This window comes from Cetorhinus maximus, chromosome 8, assembly GCF_964194155.1.
Source record: "Cetorhinus maximus chromosome 8, sCetMax3.hap1.1, whole genome shotgun sequence".
NCBI lineage: Eukaryota > Metazoa > Chordata > Chondrichthyes > Lamniformes > Cetorhinidae > Cetorhinus > Cetorhinus maximus.
Window position 1 is genome coordinate 5,721,738 of NC_135886.1, and position 20,854 is coordinate 5,742,591.

The window sequence follows — 20,854 nt, forward strand, 5'->3', positions numbered from 1 at the left end:
CCATCCATCAATGGTGAGCAGGGAGGTCCGGAGCGACTTCACGTTGGGGCACGAGCTGCCTGTCATCTCTGCAGGCTCCTCTCAGGGGACTCCAGCTGAGGGGAGCAGCTCCTCCACTGTGCGCCCGCCAAGCGAAATATTGCGATGGTGCGCGGTGACACCGTCACGCTCGGCCGACGGCAACGCGATTTATTTCACGCTCGGGCGCGTCCCCGCGTGTCCACCTAAACATTCTGCCCAAGGTGATGAAGGGTGATTATGCTATTAAAACTCAGAGCGATAACTGGGGCGTTTCTTCGTTGAGATGACCACTGCCTGGCAGTTGGCGGGAATTTTGTTTGCTACAAGTCACCCTGAACATGGGCGTAAAGACAATTCCTGTCACAGGCTGACATGGGCTGTTTCATTACCAGAAGGTTTGTGAATGGAATTGTTGGCAATCCATCTCACTCCTGACATGATGTGTCATTGAAGATGGACAATTCCCTGCCCTCCGAAAATCCTGATCATCTTCCTGTAGCAGATACCCAATGGTCTGTTCATAGGCTTTTTTCCTTCATTCAGCAGATGCAGTTGTTGCACTGAAATGGTTGCTTCCCTGCTTGAGGGCTATATCTCTGCAGTTGGTTTTATTTTGCCCTATAATATATTACAGCTTTACTGTGGGGCTGGATTTTATGGCCTCCTGCTGGGTGCCTTTTTGGCGTGAGGCGGAGTGGGGGAAGAGTACCTAAAATATGACAGGTGGGTAGCCCACAGCATTCCCGCCCACAGCATTCCCGCCCACCCCCAACCCAGTCCCCATTATACGGAGCGGTGGATCGGGTGCCCACTATCCCTCCCACCCTTAGGCCAATTGAGGCCCTTAAGTGGCTCCCACTGCCAATAGTGGGAGTGGAAGGTGGCGAGAGTGGGAAGGCTATTTTTTCACCAAAGTTTGTGAAAAGATGGGAAGGCAGGGAATACATCCTTTGGGGGTGGGAGGGGAGGGTTGCCTGTGTGTATCAAGGGCAACTCGCACTTAAGATTGTACCACCCGCCCTCAACTTTGTGCCTCTCTGTCTGGCCTCCAAAACCCGCCCTGGGCCCCCTCACCACCATCCCCGGGGATCCCTCCCCACCCGAAAAGCCTTATTTATCTCCAATGTCCATGACACTTGTCGTGGGCCTCCTTGCAGTCCCAACAGCACTCACTACTCTCTTCTGGTGTGGCTAGGACTGCAAGAGCCACCGGCCAATCAGACTGCCCGGGCAGCTCTCGAGGACGGAACTCGACTTATCTACCATGTAGGGGTGGGGTGGAGTGGGGGGGAAGCAATCTGCCACCCTCTGTAAAATTCAGCCTGTGATTTTATCTTTGGCCCAACACATGTGGACCTCCAAGCAGCCTTCATATTAGATTGCTTGAAATGTCAGTTCTCCAAATTTGTCTTGCTTATTAGAACCATAGAACACTACAGCACAGAAAACAGGCCATTCGGCCCTTCTAGTCTGTGCCGAAATATTATTCCGCTAATCCCATTGACCTGCACCTAGTCCATAACCCTCCAGACCTCTCCCATCCATGTATCTATCTAATTTATTCTTAAAACTTAAGAGTGAGCCCGCATTTACCACGTCAGATGGTAGCTCGTTCCACACTCTCACCACTCTCTGAGTGAAGAAGTTCCCCCTAATGTTCCCCCTAAACCTTTCCCCTTTCACCCTAAAGCCATGTCCTCTTGTGTTTATTTCTCCTAATCTAAGTGGAAAGAGCCTACTCGCATTTACTTTGTCTATACCCCTCATAATTTTGTAAACTTCTATCATATCTCCCCTCATTCTTCTACGCTCCAAGGGATAAAGTCCTAACCTGTTTAATCTTTCCCTGTAACTCAACTCCTTAAGACCCGGCAACATCCTAGTAAATCTTCTCTGCACTCTCTCAATCTTACTGATATCCTTATTATTAAATTGCATTTAGCAGAACTGTCTGATGATGCGGGAGGTGACTCTCCAGGGCATGGAACAACTGATCTGTGGTCACGGGAGTGTGCAATTATACAATTGGCCAACAGTAATATGCAAGGCTGGCACTGGATCTAGCAATGGTTGGTTTGGCATTCCCTTGCTGTGTTTCAACCCTTACCATCACAGAATCTAGAGGAAACGCAGCCGTGATTTGTGATGAACACAATTCACCTCTATCGTAAATCTGGAATATTAGTCTAAATTAAATTGAAAAAGGGGCCATAGGTTCAAAGTATAATTCTTCCCAATGCACAATGATCTTGTGAACTGTTGGCACAGGGAGATTGAAGGCAACAACTGATGTTGCTGTGATTGATATTCCTTATGAATTTGGAATCACAGTAACAAATTTGATCAGGTCTCAGCTACAACTGGAGAATTTAAAAAAAACACAAACCGTGGAGGACACTTAAAGGTCAAATATTAAATCATCTGAACTGAGTAAGAAATGGTTTGTCCATGTTACCTATTTGAGCTTACTAATCATATTTCCCTCTAAGAAATTGGAAAGAAAAATGGGAAATACCTTCATAATCCGGGAAGCAGATGCTTAGATGAACTTTTTTGATTTTTTCCTCGAAAAGATCCTTTTTATTCAGAAAGAGCACGATGGAAGTGGCTGCAAAGTACCTGTGGTTGCAAATACTGTTGAAGAGATGGAGACTCTCATGCATACGGTTCTGGTGGGAATAAATAGACAGACCGAGATGCTGAAACTGTTTTGTTGTGGAATGGGGGGGAGGGGGAAGAAAGCATATAAATGGGACAAATACGAAATTCAGGAGAAACTTCTCAGAGTGGTTGGAATACAACAAAGGACTAGTTGAGGCAAATAGAATAGGTGCATTTAAGACATGCCAAATAAACACATGGGGGGAGAATTCCCCCCCCTGTCAGGGGGGTTGTGCAGGGGTGGGCGCGGCCCCGATTGGGCTCGTGCCACCATTTTACATGGGCGGACCAATTAAGGCCCACCCAGCATGACGTGCATCCAGAGGCACTGAGCGCTCCCTGTGCAGGCTGTGAGGGGTGGGGGGGGGGAGAGAGAGAGGAGAGAGAGAGACAGAGAGAGAGGGGTGGGGGGGGAGAGAGAGAGAGGGGTGGGGGGGGAGAGAGAGAGGAGAGAGAGAGAGAGGGGGGGGGGGGGAGAGAGAGAGGAGAGAGAGAGAGAGAGGGGGCGGGGGAGAGAGAGAGGAGAGAGAGAGAGAGAGGGGGTGGGGGGGAGAGAGAGGAGAGAGAGAGAGAGGGGGGGGGGAGAGAGAGAGAGAGGGGGGGGGGGAGAGAGAGAGGAGAGAGAGAGAGAGAGAGAGGGGGTGGGGTGGGCGGAAGAGGGGCAGTCCCAGAGTCGAGGCCTCTGCTAAAGAGCGCAGAAATCTCCCTGAGGCACACAGAGAAGTTTAAGTTTTTAAAATCTAAATACAGAAAAGAAAACATTTTAAGACATGTCCCCTTATGTGACAGTGTCACATGAGCTGGAATATTTCAATGAATTTTCATAAAAATTTTTATTCCATTTATAAACAATGCAGGAAACCTCATCCCGCCCGTGGATGAGGTTCCATGAAAAATGCGAAGGCCGCCTGGGCTCTTCGCCTGCCCCCCACCCCCATCCACCCACCCCCGCCAGCCTTAAGGTCGGACGGGCAGCCCAGTTGATTTGTTTAATTAGCCTTTAAATGGCTTTAATAGGCCTTTGACAGTTCGGTGGGTGGGCAGCCGACTCAGCTGCGCACCCGCCGAACTGAAAATCTAAATGACGCGCGACGATGTCGGGACGCACGCCCAACGTCATTGCGCATCATTTTAACCCTCGGTGGGCCGAGAATTCTGGCCATGGAGGAGAGCATGCTGGGAGAGTTAAATGGAGAGGGGAGGGAGGAGGCTCATATGGAGCATACACACTGGTGTGGAGGGTTCCTGTGCTGCACATTCTGCAAAAATGTCTTCCTCTTTTGTCTTCCTGCTATTGCATCCCAACGTCATTTTTTAACTGTTTGGGAGATTTTGGCTGATACCACACATTTACCACAATTCTGGTTCCCAGCACTTTCTGGTCTGATATTGGAATATGTATCGGCAATAATACAGACGAAGACTGGAGTCCTTGACTATAGGATCATGCAGTGCGATGGAAAGCCAACTGGCAATGAAGTCTATACCAGCTTTTTAAAAAAGTGGTCGATTAGTCTCTACTTCATTGTTTCTTCCCATAGCCCAAAATATTTTCCTTTTCCAGGATATATTCAGCTCTCTTTCGAAAGTTACTCATGGATTTGCTTCCATCATCTGTTCAAGCAGTGAGTGCGTTCCAGAGAATGACATGTTGAGTTCAAAAGAAATTCCTCATCTCTTCCCCTGGCTGTTTTGCCTATTATTTTAAATCTACGTGCTTGTGTCAATGGAAATAATTTCCCCCTATTTACTCTATCAAAGCCATTCAGTTCTATTAGATCTCCTCTTTTCTGCTGTAGGTAGAACAATCCCAGTTTCTCTCATCTCTCAACATATCTATCCATCACCCCGGTACCATTCTAATAAATCTGCACCCTCTCCAATGCTTTACATTCTTCCTAAAGTGTGCCCCGAATTGGACACAATCTCCTAGTTGAGGCCTACCCATTGATTTATAAAGGTTTAGCATGCTTCCTTGTTTATAAAGCCAAGGGTTCCTTAAGGCTTTACACCAGAAATAAGGACTCAGGGTGCAGAAGTCAAACACTTGGGGGGTCTATTGAGAATTAAATGAATAGGCAGGGTTGCTGTCATTGAGGGAGTTTGTGGAATGGGGCAGATATCATCAAGACTAACTGTTGCTCAGGCTACTGAAGAAAGACAGCTCCTTCCTCAGTGTGAAATACTGATTATTATCTACTCTGCAGGAACCAGGGAAGTTAGGGACTGAGCAACAACAAAAGGTTTGCAGTTACCCATTGATTTCCTCCAATTCTGCATCTGGCTTTCTCAGGTGCTAATTCTCACGGATTAAATGCTAATTGTCAAAGTTACTTGAAATAAACCTGACCTAAGGATGGCTTCTACCTGTGACTTGCCTTTGTCGAACAGCTCAACTGGGACCCGATTTAATCTCAATGAGATCAAACCTCTGTGTGACACAGTGCTGCTGCAACAACAACCTGCATTTCTAAGGTCCCAAGGCAAAATTTGGCATGAGTCGCAGGGGGTTTTAAGGCAGGTGAGAAAAAGCTCCATCAAAGATGTAAGTTTAAAGCAGTGTCTTAAAGGAGGAGAGGTAGAGAGGTTTGTCGGGGGAGGTGGCAACGTTTGGAATTTCTGAGTTTAGGGCCTAGGCAGCTAAAGGCACAGTTACAATAACAGGAACAATAAAAATTGAGGATGTGCAAGAAGCCAGAGTGAGAGGGGAGCAGGGACCTGGGAAGGTTTTGTAAGGCTGGAAGAGATTACGGAGACAGGGAGAGGTGAGGCCACGAAGGGATTTGGAAACAAGGATGGGAATTTTGAAATTCTGGAGTTTTTAAATTTTGCACTTTGAGACAACAATCAGGTGCAGGTTGGAGCAGCAGAATACAGGTTAGTAACCACCACTGCCCATCTGTTTCTCTACTCAGGTTATTGGGAAATTGAGATCCAAGTTGAGAGCTTCAGCGTTGTGAGTGAAGGAAATTCTGAGCATGTCTCAGCCAGCTCACATGACATGAGCTTCACTATCCACTAGAAAATTAATTATGCTCATCACTCCTCATTACCGTAGGATGCAAGCTGAGATGAAATCTTCCACTGATGTTTAATCAAAATTTAAATAATACATGTAAGGCCAGCTTTTAATAGAATGTTAATTTGCAATTTAATATGCAATCAATGTCTAGCACAATCACAGATTACTGCCAAGGTAAAACACTGCAGATGCTGAAAACCTGAATGCATATTACTGCCAGTGAAAATTCCCCAAGCTTAGTTTTATGTTGAATTTAATTGTAGTAAGTTTTCATCATAAACTCGCAGCAATCACCAGGGCCCATTTAATGAGATATTTGCCCTTTGTACATGTGTCCTTAAACTGACATTCATCCCACACTTAAGAAATTTAGAACAGTAACAGAATGACATTTCATTAGTGGAACTCTGGTGCAGCAAAGCTCTGAATCAATCCTGGAACATTCTGGTCACAGTAGCAACGTTCTTCCAAATGAAGCCCGAATACAGTGACACAGCTCCTGCACTGGTTGTACCTGAGACATAGTTACTTAATGACATTGCATTGAAATGAACGTGTGACATATCCATTTATTGACATTGCACGAAATTAAAACTAGTCCCATTTCAGTCATAGGCAGAAATGTGTTAATGTAACAAGCTCAGGCCCTGAACTGGATTGACGTCGATGAATTAACATCCAGTGATGACGTCCTTTGGTCTCACTGAACTTTATCTCACTCAAATACGTCCTTTAGAAAATGCATGTCTTTCCAAAAATACCCTCTTCTAGTACTTTTATATACCGTCATCAGTTCATAGGATCAGAATTTTAGAATCTTATAGTAGAGGAGGAGGTCATTGGGCCCATCATACCTGTGCCAGCCCTTTTATCCCATTAGTCCACCTAAAACTTTTAGTTTTTTTTTTCTATCCAGTGAGGATTTGAAACTATTGGAATCGCTGCTGGCACTACACGAGAGATTTTAAATCCTTCAAAAATAATGTATTCCAATCACACAAGATTGATTTTTGTGAAGGCACGTTTAGAGTTACATACCACTTCATCATCTTCAACCAGCACCATGTCATAGGCACTGAGGGCACCACAGAAAATAATGCAGGTAACTCCTTCAAAACAGTGGATCCACTTCTTCCGTTCTGACCTCTGTCCACCAACGTCAAACATTCTGAGGTTAGAGCAAAAATGAGAATATTAGCTGCATTAGTATTTTACCAATCTAATAAAGAGTGACACTATTAAATTGTGCTGTACCTATAAGGTACAGACGCCATTCATATGTGTCATTTTGAAACTATCCAGTAAAAAGTTTTATTTCAGGTAAAGTAGCTGCTTATTTACTTTAATTGAATGGTTCATATAAAAGGAAGCCTTTGGCCCATTTGATAGCATCCTCCTTGAACCTTGAACCTCCTTGGCCCTGGGTACAATAGTAGGTCAGATGCTGGCCATTCACCTTTGGAGCCTGGACCTCAACTCAGCCCAAATTGACGACTCTTTTATTTAAAACCAATTACACTAAATTAACAAAACGAGGGACAAAGTAAAAAGCAGCCCCTAAAAGAGATCCTGCAAAAAAGGATACTAAAACCTTAAAGGAGACTTAAAAACATCAAGTTAAAACTTGATTAAAGGGGTCGATAAAACACCCCCCGTCCCCGCGGTGCCCACCGAGCACACGGGAGGTCTCGATGGTGCCGGCGGACACCTGGCTACGAACGTAGCCGCGTAAGAGGGATAGACAATCGGGTCGGACGACCCCCTCAAATGCCCGCTGCCTGGACCTGTTGGTGGCTGACTTGGCCACACCCAAGAGCAGGCTCACGAGGAGGTCCTCCTCCCTCCCCACCCCCCACCTCCCCCTCCCCACCCCCCACCTCCCCCTCCCCACCCCCCACCTCCCCCTCCCCTCCCCCCACCTCCCCCTCCCCTCCCCACCCCACCCCCCACCTCCCCTCCCCACCCCACCCCCCACCTCCCCCTCCCCTCCCCACCCCACCCCCCACCTCCCCCTCCCCACCCCCCACCTCCCCCTCCCTTCCCTCTGCACCGGGTGAAGCCCGAGTTGATGCCAAAAATATATTTTACGCTGGTCATAAGGGTCCTATTTGAAATTATATTGCCAATCTTTATCCTAATGAGTATGCACAGCTTGTCCTTAATACAATCCTAATTGACAATCACACTCAAGAGGGTCCATAGAATAGTCAGTACAAAAAGGAGTGCATGGAGTGCTTTTCTCATTTGGAGAACAACGGCAAAGGGTTGGGGGAGCTTTATTCTGGCTCTGGTTGTGATACAACTGACACGGGAATGCTTGCTGTCGGCACTGGTTTCCCATAATGGATAAAGTTCAAAAGCTCAGCGCTAACATCCTTCATCTTGGTGAGAATAATTTGTTTTTAAAGTGTACATCCCATACAGCTACACATTCACATCATAAATGCCACAGACCTTAAGGTTAATACCATCCAAGGGATATTTTATAAAGTATACCTGCAATTTCTTTGCAGTCAAAGTTTCAGAGGAAATCACAGAAGTCTATTTAACTTGGATTCGAATAATGGAAGTGAATTTAATTTCTGAGTGTGTTACTAAACTCTGCATTTTTTTTAATTCTCTCATGGGATTGTGGGTGTCATTGGCTAGGCCAGTATTTTTAGTGCCCATTCCTAATTGCCCTTGAGAAGGTGGTGGTGTGCCACCATCTTGAACCGCTGCAGCCCATGCGGCATAGGTACAGCCACAGTTAGCTATTAAGGAGGGAGATCAGGATTTTGACCCAGCAACAGTGAAGGAACGGCGATATAGTTCCAAGTCAGGATGGTGTGTGACCTGGAGGGGAACTTGCAGGGGGTGGTGTTCCCATGCATCTGCTGCCCTTGTCCTTCTAGGTGGTAGAGGTTGTGGGCTTGGAAGGTGCTGTTGAAGGAGCCTTGGTAAGTTGCTGCAGTGCATCTTGTAGATGGTACACACTGCTGCTACTGTGCTTCGGGGGTAAAGAGAGTAAAAATTGAAGGTAGTGAATGGAGTGCCAATAAAGCAGGCTGCTTTGTTCTGGATGGGGTCGAGCTTCTTGAGTGTTGTTGGAGCTGCACTCATCCAGGCAAGTGGGGAGTATTCCATCACACTCCTGACCTGTGCCTTGTAAGAAGCAGTAAGACTTGAAGGAGTGGACACTGTAGAACTCGTACTCCACAAGGATCTCAGTTTACTCGTTAAGTCTTGGGATTCATCCAAACTCTGACAACAATGTTAGGTGGCCCTGGAACTACAACTCACTCTGCATGCACAATGCAGGAGCTTTAGACTAAGTTCTAAAACCATGCTGAGCTTTTCCAGCAATTTTTGTTTTTGTTTCAGATTTCCAGCTCCCGCAGTATTTTGCTTTTATTCTAAAACCATGCCGCTGTTTACCTGAAGTGCAGATCCTGGCAAGAGAATTGCTCTTCAACGATACCTGTGGTCTTAATCCTTGACCTCAGGACATCTTGCTCATTTGGAATGTAGCCAGAAGCTGTGATCCTGTCCAGGTTATCCAAGTAGCTGATGGAGAGAAAAAAAATCACATTTCTATACATCCTTGATTAATATCTAATCATTCTTTAGTTAAAACCAAACATTAAAATAATACCACTCCTAAGTCTGAAACCCAAAAACTGATGCACAATCTGTCCAGAAAAGCTCTTCATCTTCAAATGTGATGGGGTCTCAGTGTTACAGATGTCTGCCCTTTTTCCCAACACATTATTCCCTGTGAACTGACAGACACAGGGCGTAACGAACAGAAGAATTGGTCATATTGTCTTGCACCTCTACCGCTCATGCCTCTGCGTCACTTTGTGTAGGTACTACCTTGATGCTTAGATGTCAGCTACAGCTCAGTGGCAGCGTTCTTACTCCTGAATCAGAAAGTTGTAGGTTTAACTGCGCTCCAATGGCTTGAGCACCTAATGGAGGCTGACACGCCAGTATTGTACTGAGGGAGTGCTGCATTGTCAGAAGTGCCATCTTTTCAATGAGAAGTTAAATTGAGTGCGTGTCTATCCTTTCAGGTGGATGTAAAATATCCCCTGATACTATTTTAATAAAAGAATGGGTGTTTTACTGGTGTCCTGGCCGATATTTATTCTTCAATGAGCAACAGCAAAAAAGATTATTTGGTCACTTATTTTACACTGCTGTTTCTGGAACCTTGCTGTGCGCAGATTGGCTGCAACATTTCCCTGTATCACAACAGTGACTATGTTTCCATAAGTACTTAGTTGACTATAATGCACTTTGGGGCTTCTTTTCTCTTTATTCTTTCATGGGATGTGTGACAATGTTAGAAATGCAGGTCCCTTTAAGAGTAAACCAGGACAAACTTCAGAGTGAACTGAGAGCAGGTGAAGCTCATTGAAGCCTGTACTAAGAGTTGGGGTTGGGTTCCCCCCACTCCCCAGTAAGGGGGTTTTTTGCTTCTGGATAGGGAAAGGATCCAGAAGCAAAGAAGTGGAAACTGTTGAAGAGTCATACGGACTCGAAACGTTAACTGTGTTCCTCTCCGCAGATGCTGTCAGACCTGCTGAGTTTTTCCAGGTATTTTTATTTTTGAAGTGGAAACTGGTATTTGGTATTTAAACTATAGTTTAATAAGACAGTTGTGGATACCTGTGTATATATAAATGGATATCTCCTATTAAATAATGTGGATGTTGCTGGCAAGGTTAGCATTTGTTGCCCATCCCTAATTGTCCTTGAATGGCTTGCTAGGTAATTTCAGAAGTCAGTTAAAAGTCAATGACATTGCTGTGGGTCAGGAGTCACGTGTAGGCCAGGCTAGGTAAGGATGGCAGGTTTCCTTCCCTACAGGACATTAGGTGAACCAGGGATATATTAAGGTTATGAAAGGTACAATAGAAATGCGAGTTATTTCTTAATGTAGAATAGTCTAGTTTAAGTTTCTGACAGAATGGATTTTCCCACAGCACGGAAATGCAAAGAAACCATTGCATTGGGAATTGATAGCTAAATATCTTTCCAAAGTTTAACAAGATTACTTTTGGCATTTGAATGAACTGTTAAGATGAGTTCTTGAAAATTAAGGAAGTAGTTTAAAATAAGGATTTCATGTGAAGTGCATCATTGCAATAAGATGATTCCAGATATAAGGAACATAAGTATTGGGGAATAGTACGATTAGTTGAGCTCCAGGGAGGATGTTTCAAAGTAAAAATTGAACATTTTCAAAATTATGAAGTGAATTAACAAAATTAACTTAAATTGTTGACTATGGTGAAAGCTTCCACTACCAGAGGACTTAAGTTAAAATAAGGAAGTCAAACAGAATGTTTTCAGAGTGCAAGATAGTTGTGAAATTAGTTACCGAGGCAGGCAATTATAGGAGCCATTTTAACCATGTCCAAGAATAACCAGATATATTTAGGGAGAGAGGAGGGATTGAGGAATACGCGGAGGAGGTGGATAATGGGTCTGTTTGACAAAAAACGGTCAGGTGTGCTTGTGCATAAAGCCCTTTTCTAGTTCATAAAAGGTCATATCCTTCAAACTTCTGAGGTCATGGTTAAACTTGGCAACAGGCCTTAGAAACAGAAGACATCAGTTTCTACCGTTTGAATTTACTGGGAATCATTCCACTTAAACAAGGAGTTTTCCAACATAAAGGCATTATTTTGTTAGAAAGTGATAAGTTTACAAGGAAAAAAAAACATATTGAGCAAAATAGTGTCAACTTGCAGTCTACTTCCTAGACTGATATGTCAACATCCTCAGCACTGTCAAGAGTATAAAAAGGAAACCACATAGATTCCACTGTGAAACCATGTTTATACAATCCACGCTCAACTAAGCATTATATATTCACAGCATCATCCTTTGGGTGCTGTGCATTTGGGTTCACTGGTTTAAATAAATGATGCCTGAGTGCACATGTAAGCACATCGCTAAACTGCGATGAGGTGAGGCGTTGCTATACACGCGTCCAACTCAACTAACATTAAAAAGTCATTGCAATCAGTGACCTATTCAATGACTTCCTGCCATTAAGGGAAAAAGCTCAGTCTGGAAAGAATTTCCAAAACAGTCCCAATCATTTATTAAGTGATGAATGGCAATTACTTCTCATTTATCTGTCACACCTCTGGAGTGATTTTTGTTGCTCACACTTTGAATGTAAATGTAGAGATGGTGTGTGGGTAGATGGTTCATCAAAATGACCCAATGAGGATGAAATTCAATCTATCCCACACCACCCTGTCATTCCAATCTACTTGCCATAGGTAGGACAAGCTTTGTTTTCCCAACCAATTGCGTTGGTTTAAAAGAGAGGACTCTTTACCTTGCAATAGAGCACAATTGACACATCTCAGAGGGGACACAGTGGCATAATGGTATTGTTACTGAACTGGTAATATAGATGCCCTGGGGTCTTGGGGTTCAAGTCCCACTATGGCAGGTGGTGGAGTTGTAAGCTAGTCTCAGTAATGATGACTAAGAAACTGTCATCAGTTGTTGAAATAAACCCACCTGGTTCACTCAGAAAATCTGCTGTCCTTACCTGGTCTGGCCCACGTGTGACTCAAGACCCACAGCAATGTGGTTGACTCTGAAATGGCCTAGTAAGCTATTTAGTTCATGGGCAGTTAGGGACAATTGCCCACAAATACTGACCTTGTCAAGAATTAAATTTTAAAAATCTTACTGTGTTAAAGTATTGGCTGTTCATAGAATGGGAAAGCAACACTGATTTTGTATGTGTATGGGTGGGGTACGTGCTATTGACCATTCCAGTAACAGCAGTAGAATAATGCATCATCAACTTCTCCCTGATGAGAACACAGCTCTCAGTCTGTTTGTAATAAACTGTTACAAAAAAAGTAATGGTCTCGTATGGCACAAAACAACACTATAATGGGGAAAAGAAGATAGGAATTCTTCATGAAAGGTGACTTTTCATTCAATTTTCATTCCACGACAACAGATTAGACATCACAGGTGAGATTCATGGGTGCAAACAATATGTTAGGTAGATATTTCTCTGTCCACTATTTTAATAGTGGCATTAATCATTTTAAACCATACAGGTTAATCCCTTCACTAAAGTAACAGATACAGAAGCGCATCCATCCATATTGCCAGCAATATTTTCTCGCCTATAGTTGTTTGCAAGACTGAACATACTAGGAGGCCGAGTCATTGAGCTGATACTCCGCTGCCCTTTCAAAGCAGGCCTGAATTCCTGAGTCAGTCCACAGCTTCTTCACAATGTCCCCCAGCTCCTTGGGCATGGTCCCCTCTTCAATGGAATCCGCAAGATTAAACAGCTGTCTCCCAGCATCCTAGTAACATAAATGAGAGGAAAACAGGAGTTAGGAAATTTGCAGAGTATAGTCCATCATTATATCATTCCCAACTCTGACCAAATGAGTAAGGGCCATTTGCTGTATGAAAATGTTTTCTAACCGGAAGTCATTAACTATGTATGAATGAATGTATTGTCTTTCAGTTAAGCAAACATGAACTGTCCAACAGTCTAAAGGGGCCCAGATCTTATGGTCAGCGTCATAGTGTAGGCATTTGTCGCTGACCGCATGAAAAGGTATAACACTACCTTTTCCATAGGCTGCAGTGGGAACTTGGTCTCTCAGCTGCAGTGTAGGTCCAACAGTGAAGCAAGTGGAGAGGCCTAGCGGCATGGCACACTGGCGACGAAACAATGTCCTCACATGACATCATGAGCTGAAAATACGGCCCTCAAGGTCTTTGTACAGCTTAATGACAGGTAAATAGTTCTCGACTCTTTGTAATTGCTTATAGGTAGGACCAGTTAATGTGAATGTAAAATATGTCTCAACATGTTAAGAATGTTGTGACATGAATTATCACTATTGGTTTATTGGGATCACTTGTACTTTGACCCCATTCTGCTTTAGAAAGTCGGATATTGATTTAAAGTACCATTGTCATCTAGGAATCCTAGCATCCATGGAAACTGAAACTCTTTGTGTAGAATACTAAGATTTTCAGATAAGATTCCTTATTGGGAAGGTACAGTAAGAACTTGTGTTTTCTTTCATACGATATCATAAGGAGTGACTGAGGGAAAATGACTGTGGGAGTTTAGGCAAGAGCGCAAAATGTTCAACTGCGTTTCTTCATGCCCTATTTCCACAACAACAGCAACAACCTGCATTTATATAGCATCTTTAAATACTTCTATACTTTTGCCAAATGCTATGTGCTGTTAAAAATAATGGGCTATTCTTGCCCACTTTCATCAAGACATAGAGCATTTGTAGCCTTAAGGGATCTCCCTCTATAAAATATTTTAACCAGGATATGTTCTCACCACATTTGCTGAATCTCCGTAATCGATTCCAATAGTGGACATGGCTCGAACAACAGCCAGGATAGACTGAAGAATGTTGCCATTGATGATGGCTATAAAGGCTAAACATTCTTCCCTTGAATAACCATTTTGATGGATGATTCTACAAGAAAAGTCAACATGCTCTGTGAATTACTGAATAAAGATTTGGTTGTTTTATAACTTCATGTTTTATACTCTCCACTCTCTAAATTTCTGTTCTGATGAGCTCTGATTGGTCAGAGGGTTCTGTACATTGGCGTTCTCAGCAATACTATCATTGCTGTTCCACGGGCAATATGTAACAAGGTGTGTTTGAGCAATGATGGAGATAATAGTGCCTGTTGTGGGGGGGGCTTCCATTGGAACGTTGTGTTGGCCTGCACAAGGAGTGTCCTTGCTGCCAGCCTGCTTCTTTTGTCCCCTCTAGGCTTATAAGATCATAGAATGAAGAGCAGGGGTAGGCCTTTGAGCCTGCTCTACTATCCAATGAGATCATGGCTGACCTTCCACCTCAGCTCCACTTTCTTGCCCTATCCCCATCTCCCTCGGCAGGGCTTTTAATTCAGCGTGTTGAAAACTGGCTCAAAAGAAACTTGATTTTTATTTAAACGCAATTTCCACTCAAAACTCCATGATCCTTTTCTCTGATTGTATCAATATCGAGCAAATTGCACCAAAAAAATAACAATGCGACCCAAGCAGAAACTCCACGCTTATGTTTATAAATACAGTGAACTTTATTCTTCCCATCAACAAGTAGTACTGAGTTCTCTACAGGTAAGCTGAACCTGACTGGACACCCTGGCAGACTTCTTAGTGTTGGGGAGAGAGAGAGAAAATATTCTCAAACGAGAAATTTGTTTTTTTCTATATTGACTACAGCTTTATTTTTTTTTGTACCAGTTCTTTATTTCTTTTGTAAAGATACCCTTTAAAGGTTATCTTATTGGAAAGGTACAGTCAGAATTTGTGCTTTCTTTCATACAATATCAAAAGGAGTGACTGAGGATAACTTTCTGACTGTGGGAGTTCAAGCAAGAACACAACATGTTCAACGGCCTTTCCTACGTTGAGACTGGGAATCTGCTCGAAGAGGTGGCGGTGCAGTGGTATTGTCGCTGGACTAGTAGTCTAGAGACCCAGGTTCGAATCCCACTGCAGCAGATGATGAAATTTAAATTCAATAAAAACCTGGACCACGAAACCGGTCAGGTTCGCTAATGTCCTTTAGTTTAGGGAAGGAAATCCCCTGGTCTGATCTACATGTGACTGCAGACCCACAGCAATGACACTCAAATGTCAAATGGCTTTAGCCAGTGGTGCCCACATCCAATGAATGGAAAAAAAAATACCTAGCCCAGGAAATGAAGAAGATATGCAAATCAGCATAGTTTCAAATATAACATTTCAAACTAATTTAACACCGATCACAATTCGTCTGGAAGCAGCAGCTTTCCCATAACTTATTTTCACCTCAAGGAAACTATTAAATGTATGTTCATTCTACCACTGCCAGGTTATTGTATGTATGTACTAAGATATATCTTGGGATGAAAATGTTTCTGTTTACAGCGATGTTTCATGTATAACGTGGTTAACTGAAGGTGGGTCTGTTCTGCTTTATCTATAGTTAATGGTTAAATCTCAGTGAGACCGAGCTGCATGGGACAGTCTGTAAGTGTGAACTGATGATCCGAGTTTTGTACATGTGGGAGGAAACGTGCAATTACAGCTCGATCTGAAAATGCCAATGTGTTGGTAGTGTAGTTGGGATGTTGTGACTGCAGCAAGTGGCAATGAATGGCACATGTGTATGTGTGCCTGGAATACCAGAGTTATTTTAACACTGAAATTCCATTGTATGATTAATGGGATCACATCAGTGAAGTGATTAAACTTTTGCATCTCCTTTAAATAAAAGGAAAATGCAGGAGAAATCAAAACTTACTTCATTTGTTTGACGATGGTGCTTTTTCCTGATTCACCAGCACCTGAAACATTGAAAAAACAACAGTTACCACAAAAAGAGGACGTACAGTGTACCGTAGGGAGGGTGTATAGACTCCACATAGAGTATATGAGCATAAAGAGAAGTCAGAGATGGGGACCTGGTTGGTGCAGTGGGTTTTGCGCTGACCATTCGCCTCTGGACCCAGCCCTCAAAAACGTGGTGAAGCTCATTTGCTACAATCGTCCAGCAGGAGATGAAGTGAAATGAATAGACTGACCGTATTCTGTAAAACATGGAGTGGACTATAGGGAATTGACAGAAACAAGCACCTGATGTCCTCCAGCATTGACAAAACTCAAGGTAGCCATCCACACAAATTACCAAGACAGTGCATCAACCATCTTTCTTCCCACAGTGGAACGAGCTGCCAAAGGAAATAGTCACAGCCCCATCACTGGAAACCTTCAAGACCCATCTTTAGACTATTTCTATTTGTAAGTTTTCATTATCCAGGACTACCGTCTCAGCAAGTCATGCCTGGTTTAGCTAGCGCTACCCAAAAAAAATGTTGGTGGATATTACTCTGTGATGCCGACACAACTATATCAGAAACAGAAGCGGAGTTTAATTAGTGTTAGTTCAGATCTTGCTGGACCTACTCCTGCAGCATGAAACTATAGGTTTAATTTTCTCTTTAATTGGCAAGCTGACTCAGGTACCAGGGTGGCTGGTGGCCTAACTCCAGCCTCAGGATGGATGAAGTGGGGAACGTGAAAGAGGGCAGTCACACTGATGCAGATAAAGACGCTCACCTGGTACAAAAGCAAAACACTGGAAACACCAGGAAGTAGCACCAACGCTGCTATCAATGTGCCAGAGAAAGACATGAGGGAGGGGACCCGAGTATGACTGGAACAAAGAATGTTCCTCACACTACTTTGAGGTTAGGGCTGAGGCACATTGTCGAGGGACAGTGGAGGGAATTTTACTCTAGGTCTGGCTATGCTGTATCTGAATTGCTTGATATTGACCCTGGGTGCTTTGATTAGAGGGAATTCCAATCGCTATCACTACCACTGTTCATTTGCCTCTCCCAGGAGATTGCTTGGCTGCACGGGGGTGGACACGGATATGGTGGCAGGGGCAAGAGGATGATGCTGTGCGGAAGCTACACCATGACAAGGTGAAATTAATGGGCCAGTTGCTCTCTGGTTACCCTTTCTTTTATGTATGCACATATGACCCCAAGTACTCGTTCCAACCAGTGTTTTAAAAGTTCAGCAATGAAAGCTGGATTGGTTTGAAGGGCTTAGGTCTGATCACAATAGCATCATTTGTTGCTCAAAGGGAGAAGTAGCTAATGCTCTATACAAACTGATCTAGCTACATGGATTACTGAGATGTCCTTTTAACCTTGACAAACAATGAAACGATTCAGAATTTAAAGAAAAAAACATTAAATATGAAAACTGTTTCCCTGTGATGGAAGAAAATAAGAATAACACATGTTAAAAATGGAAGAGAAAGAACTGAAGGAATTTCTGCACCCCTATTTAGCAAAGCTAGAGACAAAGAGCCTGCCTTTGCACATCCTTGTTATCATATCCCTCCTTGGTCTTGTCTCTCCTTATCTCTGTAATCGTCTCCTGTCCTACAGCCCTCGGAGATCTCTGCACTCCTCCAATCAGGGCATTGTTTGCATCGCTCCAACGTTGGTGGTCGTGCCTTCAGCTGTCTAGGCCCCAAGTTCTGGAACTCCCCCCCCACCTACATTTCATCACCTCGCTACATCTCTCCCCTCCTTTAAGATTCTCCTTAAAACCTACATCTTCTCCCGCCTTGACCTCCTGTGGTTCAGTGTCAAATTCCACTTCTGTGAAGCATTTTGGGATGTTTTACTAGTAAAAAAACTCCTATAAATATAGACTGTTGTTGGTCCTTGGGATATAAAAATATTAAATGCTGCAGAAAAAAAGACTGGAATTCATATCGAGCCTTTGACAAATTCAGGACATCATTGGCTGTAAGGCATTTCGGGAAGTACTTTTTTGAAGCGTGGTCACTGCTGTAATATAGAAAATGCAGCAGCCAAGTGGTGCACAGCAAGATCCCACAAGTAGCAATTAAATAAATGGCTGGACCATCCACGTAAATGATACCGGTATAAATAAAGCCAGAAAATTACTTAAAACTAAACTAGGTAAGGAGCAGCAGAGGGTATAAGTTTTGAATTAGCAAAAAAAATCTAAAATTGTTATTAAAAACCTCTTTACTCAGAGTGTGTAGTGGGGGAGGTGAGTGGGCCCTCAGTGTCCCGATTTCGGATTGGGGCCAGATGCTGGGCCCCGCCGACTGTGGGGCATTCCCTGCAGGGCACTAGATCTCTGCCAGTGGAGGTCCGTCGGCCTGGGAGGATGCCAGGCAAGGGATTAGGTGGGCCCTGGGGTCTCCCCTGAGGACAAGAGGCAAAGCTGGGGGTGGAGCCTGAGCCCAGAGTGCAGGCTGAAGAAGGGGGAGGTGGAGTCTGGAGCTCGGGGTGTGGGCTGAAGAAGGAAGGACCAGGCGCCTCGCGAAGATAGAGAGAGAAGGGCAGCAGCAGAAGTTCGAGAGTGGGGAGTCATAGTGTTGAGGAGCCAAGGCCATGAATAGAGCAGGCCAAGGCCTCTGATGATGGTGACAGAGCCAGGAAGCAGCAGCAGAGTGAGCAAGCAACCACTAGAGAGCTGGGCACACAACTCGGACAGTACCCCTGAGCTCGAGAGGGCACAAAAAGAGGAAGACCCCCTTCGTGTCTGTGAGACATGGTAACTTGAGTTCACATGGTCACAGGAAATTAGCAACGGGAGCTGCACCAATTGAACTCTGCTATCTGGCTGATTAGAGATCAAGAGTTAAGCTCTCAACAGTATCCTGGAATCCGGAGCATTGGCCGTGAATATCCATTATAAATAGTTTGTTCCTCTAAGTTAAGCTTTTCCATTAATGTTCAAGAAGATTTGATGCGATTGGAATAAAAAACCCCTTCGGGCCAGTCTGTGTGTTGGAATCACAGGTTAAAAATGTTTGGATTATCTGTGCCACTACCCCAAGTAGAGTTCATAGGAATTAGCAAGCCACCCCCCCAGTGCTTTCATTGTTGAAAGCCTGTTAAAGGCCGATTATGAGGAACCCATGGAAAATTAGAAGGTGGAGATGGCAAGGGGAGGGGAAAGGGGACAGAGAACGAAGATTGGCTCCAATTCAGATGTGGTATTGCTCAATTTCACGAATGGGAAAACGCTGAAGAAGAATAGGGGTTTTCAGGGAGCCTGGTTAAAAAGATTATAAATTGTGACAATTTAACAAAAGTTGACACATGAGGAAACAAATATTTTACTTGCCGTAGATGTTCCGAAGAATATCTATTCTGGCCACATAGTCCCATTCACAGATTAGATACTACCAAAGGAAAAATAATCTTGTGGTGTTTCTCCTGACCTTTAGGATCATGTTGCTCATTTGAAAAAAAATGCTAAAAACGCTTTTGTTTCCATGGTTTCCATATGTCATCAGCGTGGCCATCCATTTCTTTGCAGAATAATGCAGATGAAACCATTTCTGAGATGGAAAACCGGATGGAACCGCGAGTCCGATGTTGACATTGCCAAAGCTCCTTTGGTTAAAATCCAACCTGGATGAATAAGTGGAGAGTGTCCTTCTATCTGCCAGCAGTAAGTGTTCTTTGAAACATGAGCTTGGACAGTCTAAGTCCATGGGTTTACCGCACAAAAATCGTTCCTAACTCTCAGCCTGCACAAAAACCCTATCTTGGCATATTTTAAATCTCTCATGATTAACTAGCTGCTGTCATGAAGTTAAAGGCAAAATACTGCAGATGCTGGAAATCTGAAACAAAAACAAAAATAGCTGGAAAAACTCAGCAGGTCCGACAACATCTGCGGAGAGGGATCCAGTTAGCGTCATGAGGTGGCTGGTTGATGGGAGGCGGCTGCTACCTGGAACCACAGCACGCCTGCTTGTATTTACATAGTAAATGTTAATGTAGTAAAATGCTCCAAGGTGCTTCACTGGAGCATTATAAAGCAAAACTTGCCACCAAGCCACAGAAGGAGATAAACATCACAAGTGCTGGAGATACTCAACAGGTCTAACAGAGAGAAACAGAGTTAATGTTTCCAGCCGAATATGACTCTTCTTCAGACTTTCCAGCACTTTCTGTCGTATTTTACTTTTGTTGGCGATCTTAGGACACATAGGGGTAGGTTCTAATGGAACATCTTAAAGGAGCAAAGCAAAGTAGAGAGGTAGAGAGCTTTAGTAAGGAAATTCCAGAGCCCAGGGTCTTGGCAGCGATTGAGTGATTTAAAATCGGGATGTTCAAGTGGCCAGAATTGGATATGCGCAGATATTCCAGAGGGTTGTTGGGCTGGAGGAGATAACAGAAATATGGAGGGGTGAGGTCATGGAGGGATTGAAAACAAGGATGAGAGTAAACTTTAGCTTACTTTTCAGTGGTAAAGTGGAGTGGCAGAAAACCTAATGATTATTGAACTATATCATCATTAGGGCTGCATTAAGGTGCTGTTTGATGAGAGCTGTTTCTAACTTGCTGTTTTTCTGTAAATATTCATTGAGAGTTTTGTGCTTTTCAGTCAATAAATGAATGTTTTCTAGTTTTTGTGCATTAAAGGCTGATTTATCTTTCAGCTCTGCCTCGACCACATGGTTTGAAACCTTGGCCAGAATTTTCCTGTCAGCGATTTGGGGGCGGGGCCTGCTCACCGAGGGGAAAATGACGCGGGATGATGTTGGGAGGAACCCCTGATGT

General features: G+C 43.8%; 1 protein-coding gene across 1 annotated transcript in view; it reads right to left on the reverse strand.

Annotated features, from left to right (window-relative positions):
- The window catches only part of LOC144683390 (guanine nucleotide-binding protein G(t) subunit alpha-2), a 46,231-nt gene that overhangs the window by 7,436 nt on the left and 17,941 nt on the right, over positions 1 to 20,854 (reverse strand). The window contains exons 2-7 of the mRNA XM_078546349.1: positions 16,024 to 16,066; positions 14,055 to 14,196; positions 12,887 to 13,044; positions 9,122 to 9,250; positions 6,743 to 6,872; positions 2,537 to 2,690 (exon numbers count right to left, since the gene is read on the reverse strand). Of these exons, the coding sequence (XP_078402475.1) occupies positions 2,537 to 2,690; positions 6,743 to 6,872; positions 9,122 to 9,250; positions 12,887 to 13,044; positions 14,055 to 14,196; positions 16,024 to 16,066 (756 nt within the window). The remainder of the gene's footprint in view (positions 1 to 2,536; positions 2,691 to 6,742; positions 6,873 to 9,121; positions 9,251 to 12,886; positions 13,045 to 14,054; positions 14,197 to 16,023; positions 16,067 to 20,854) is intronic.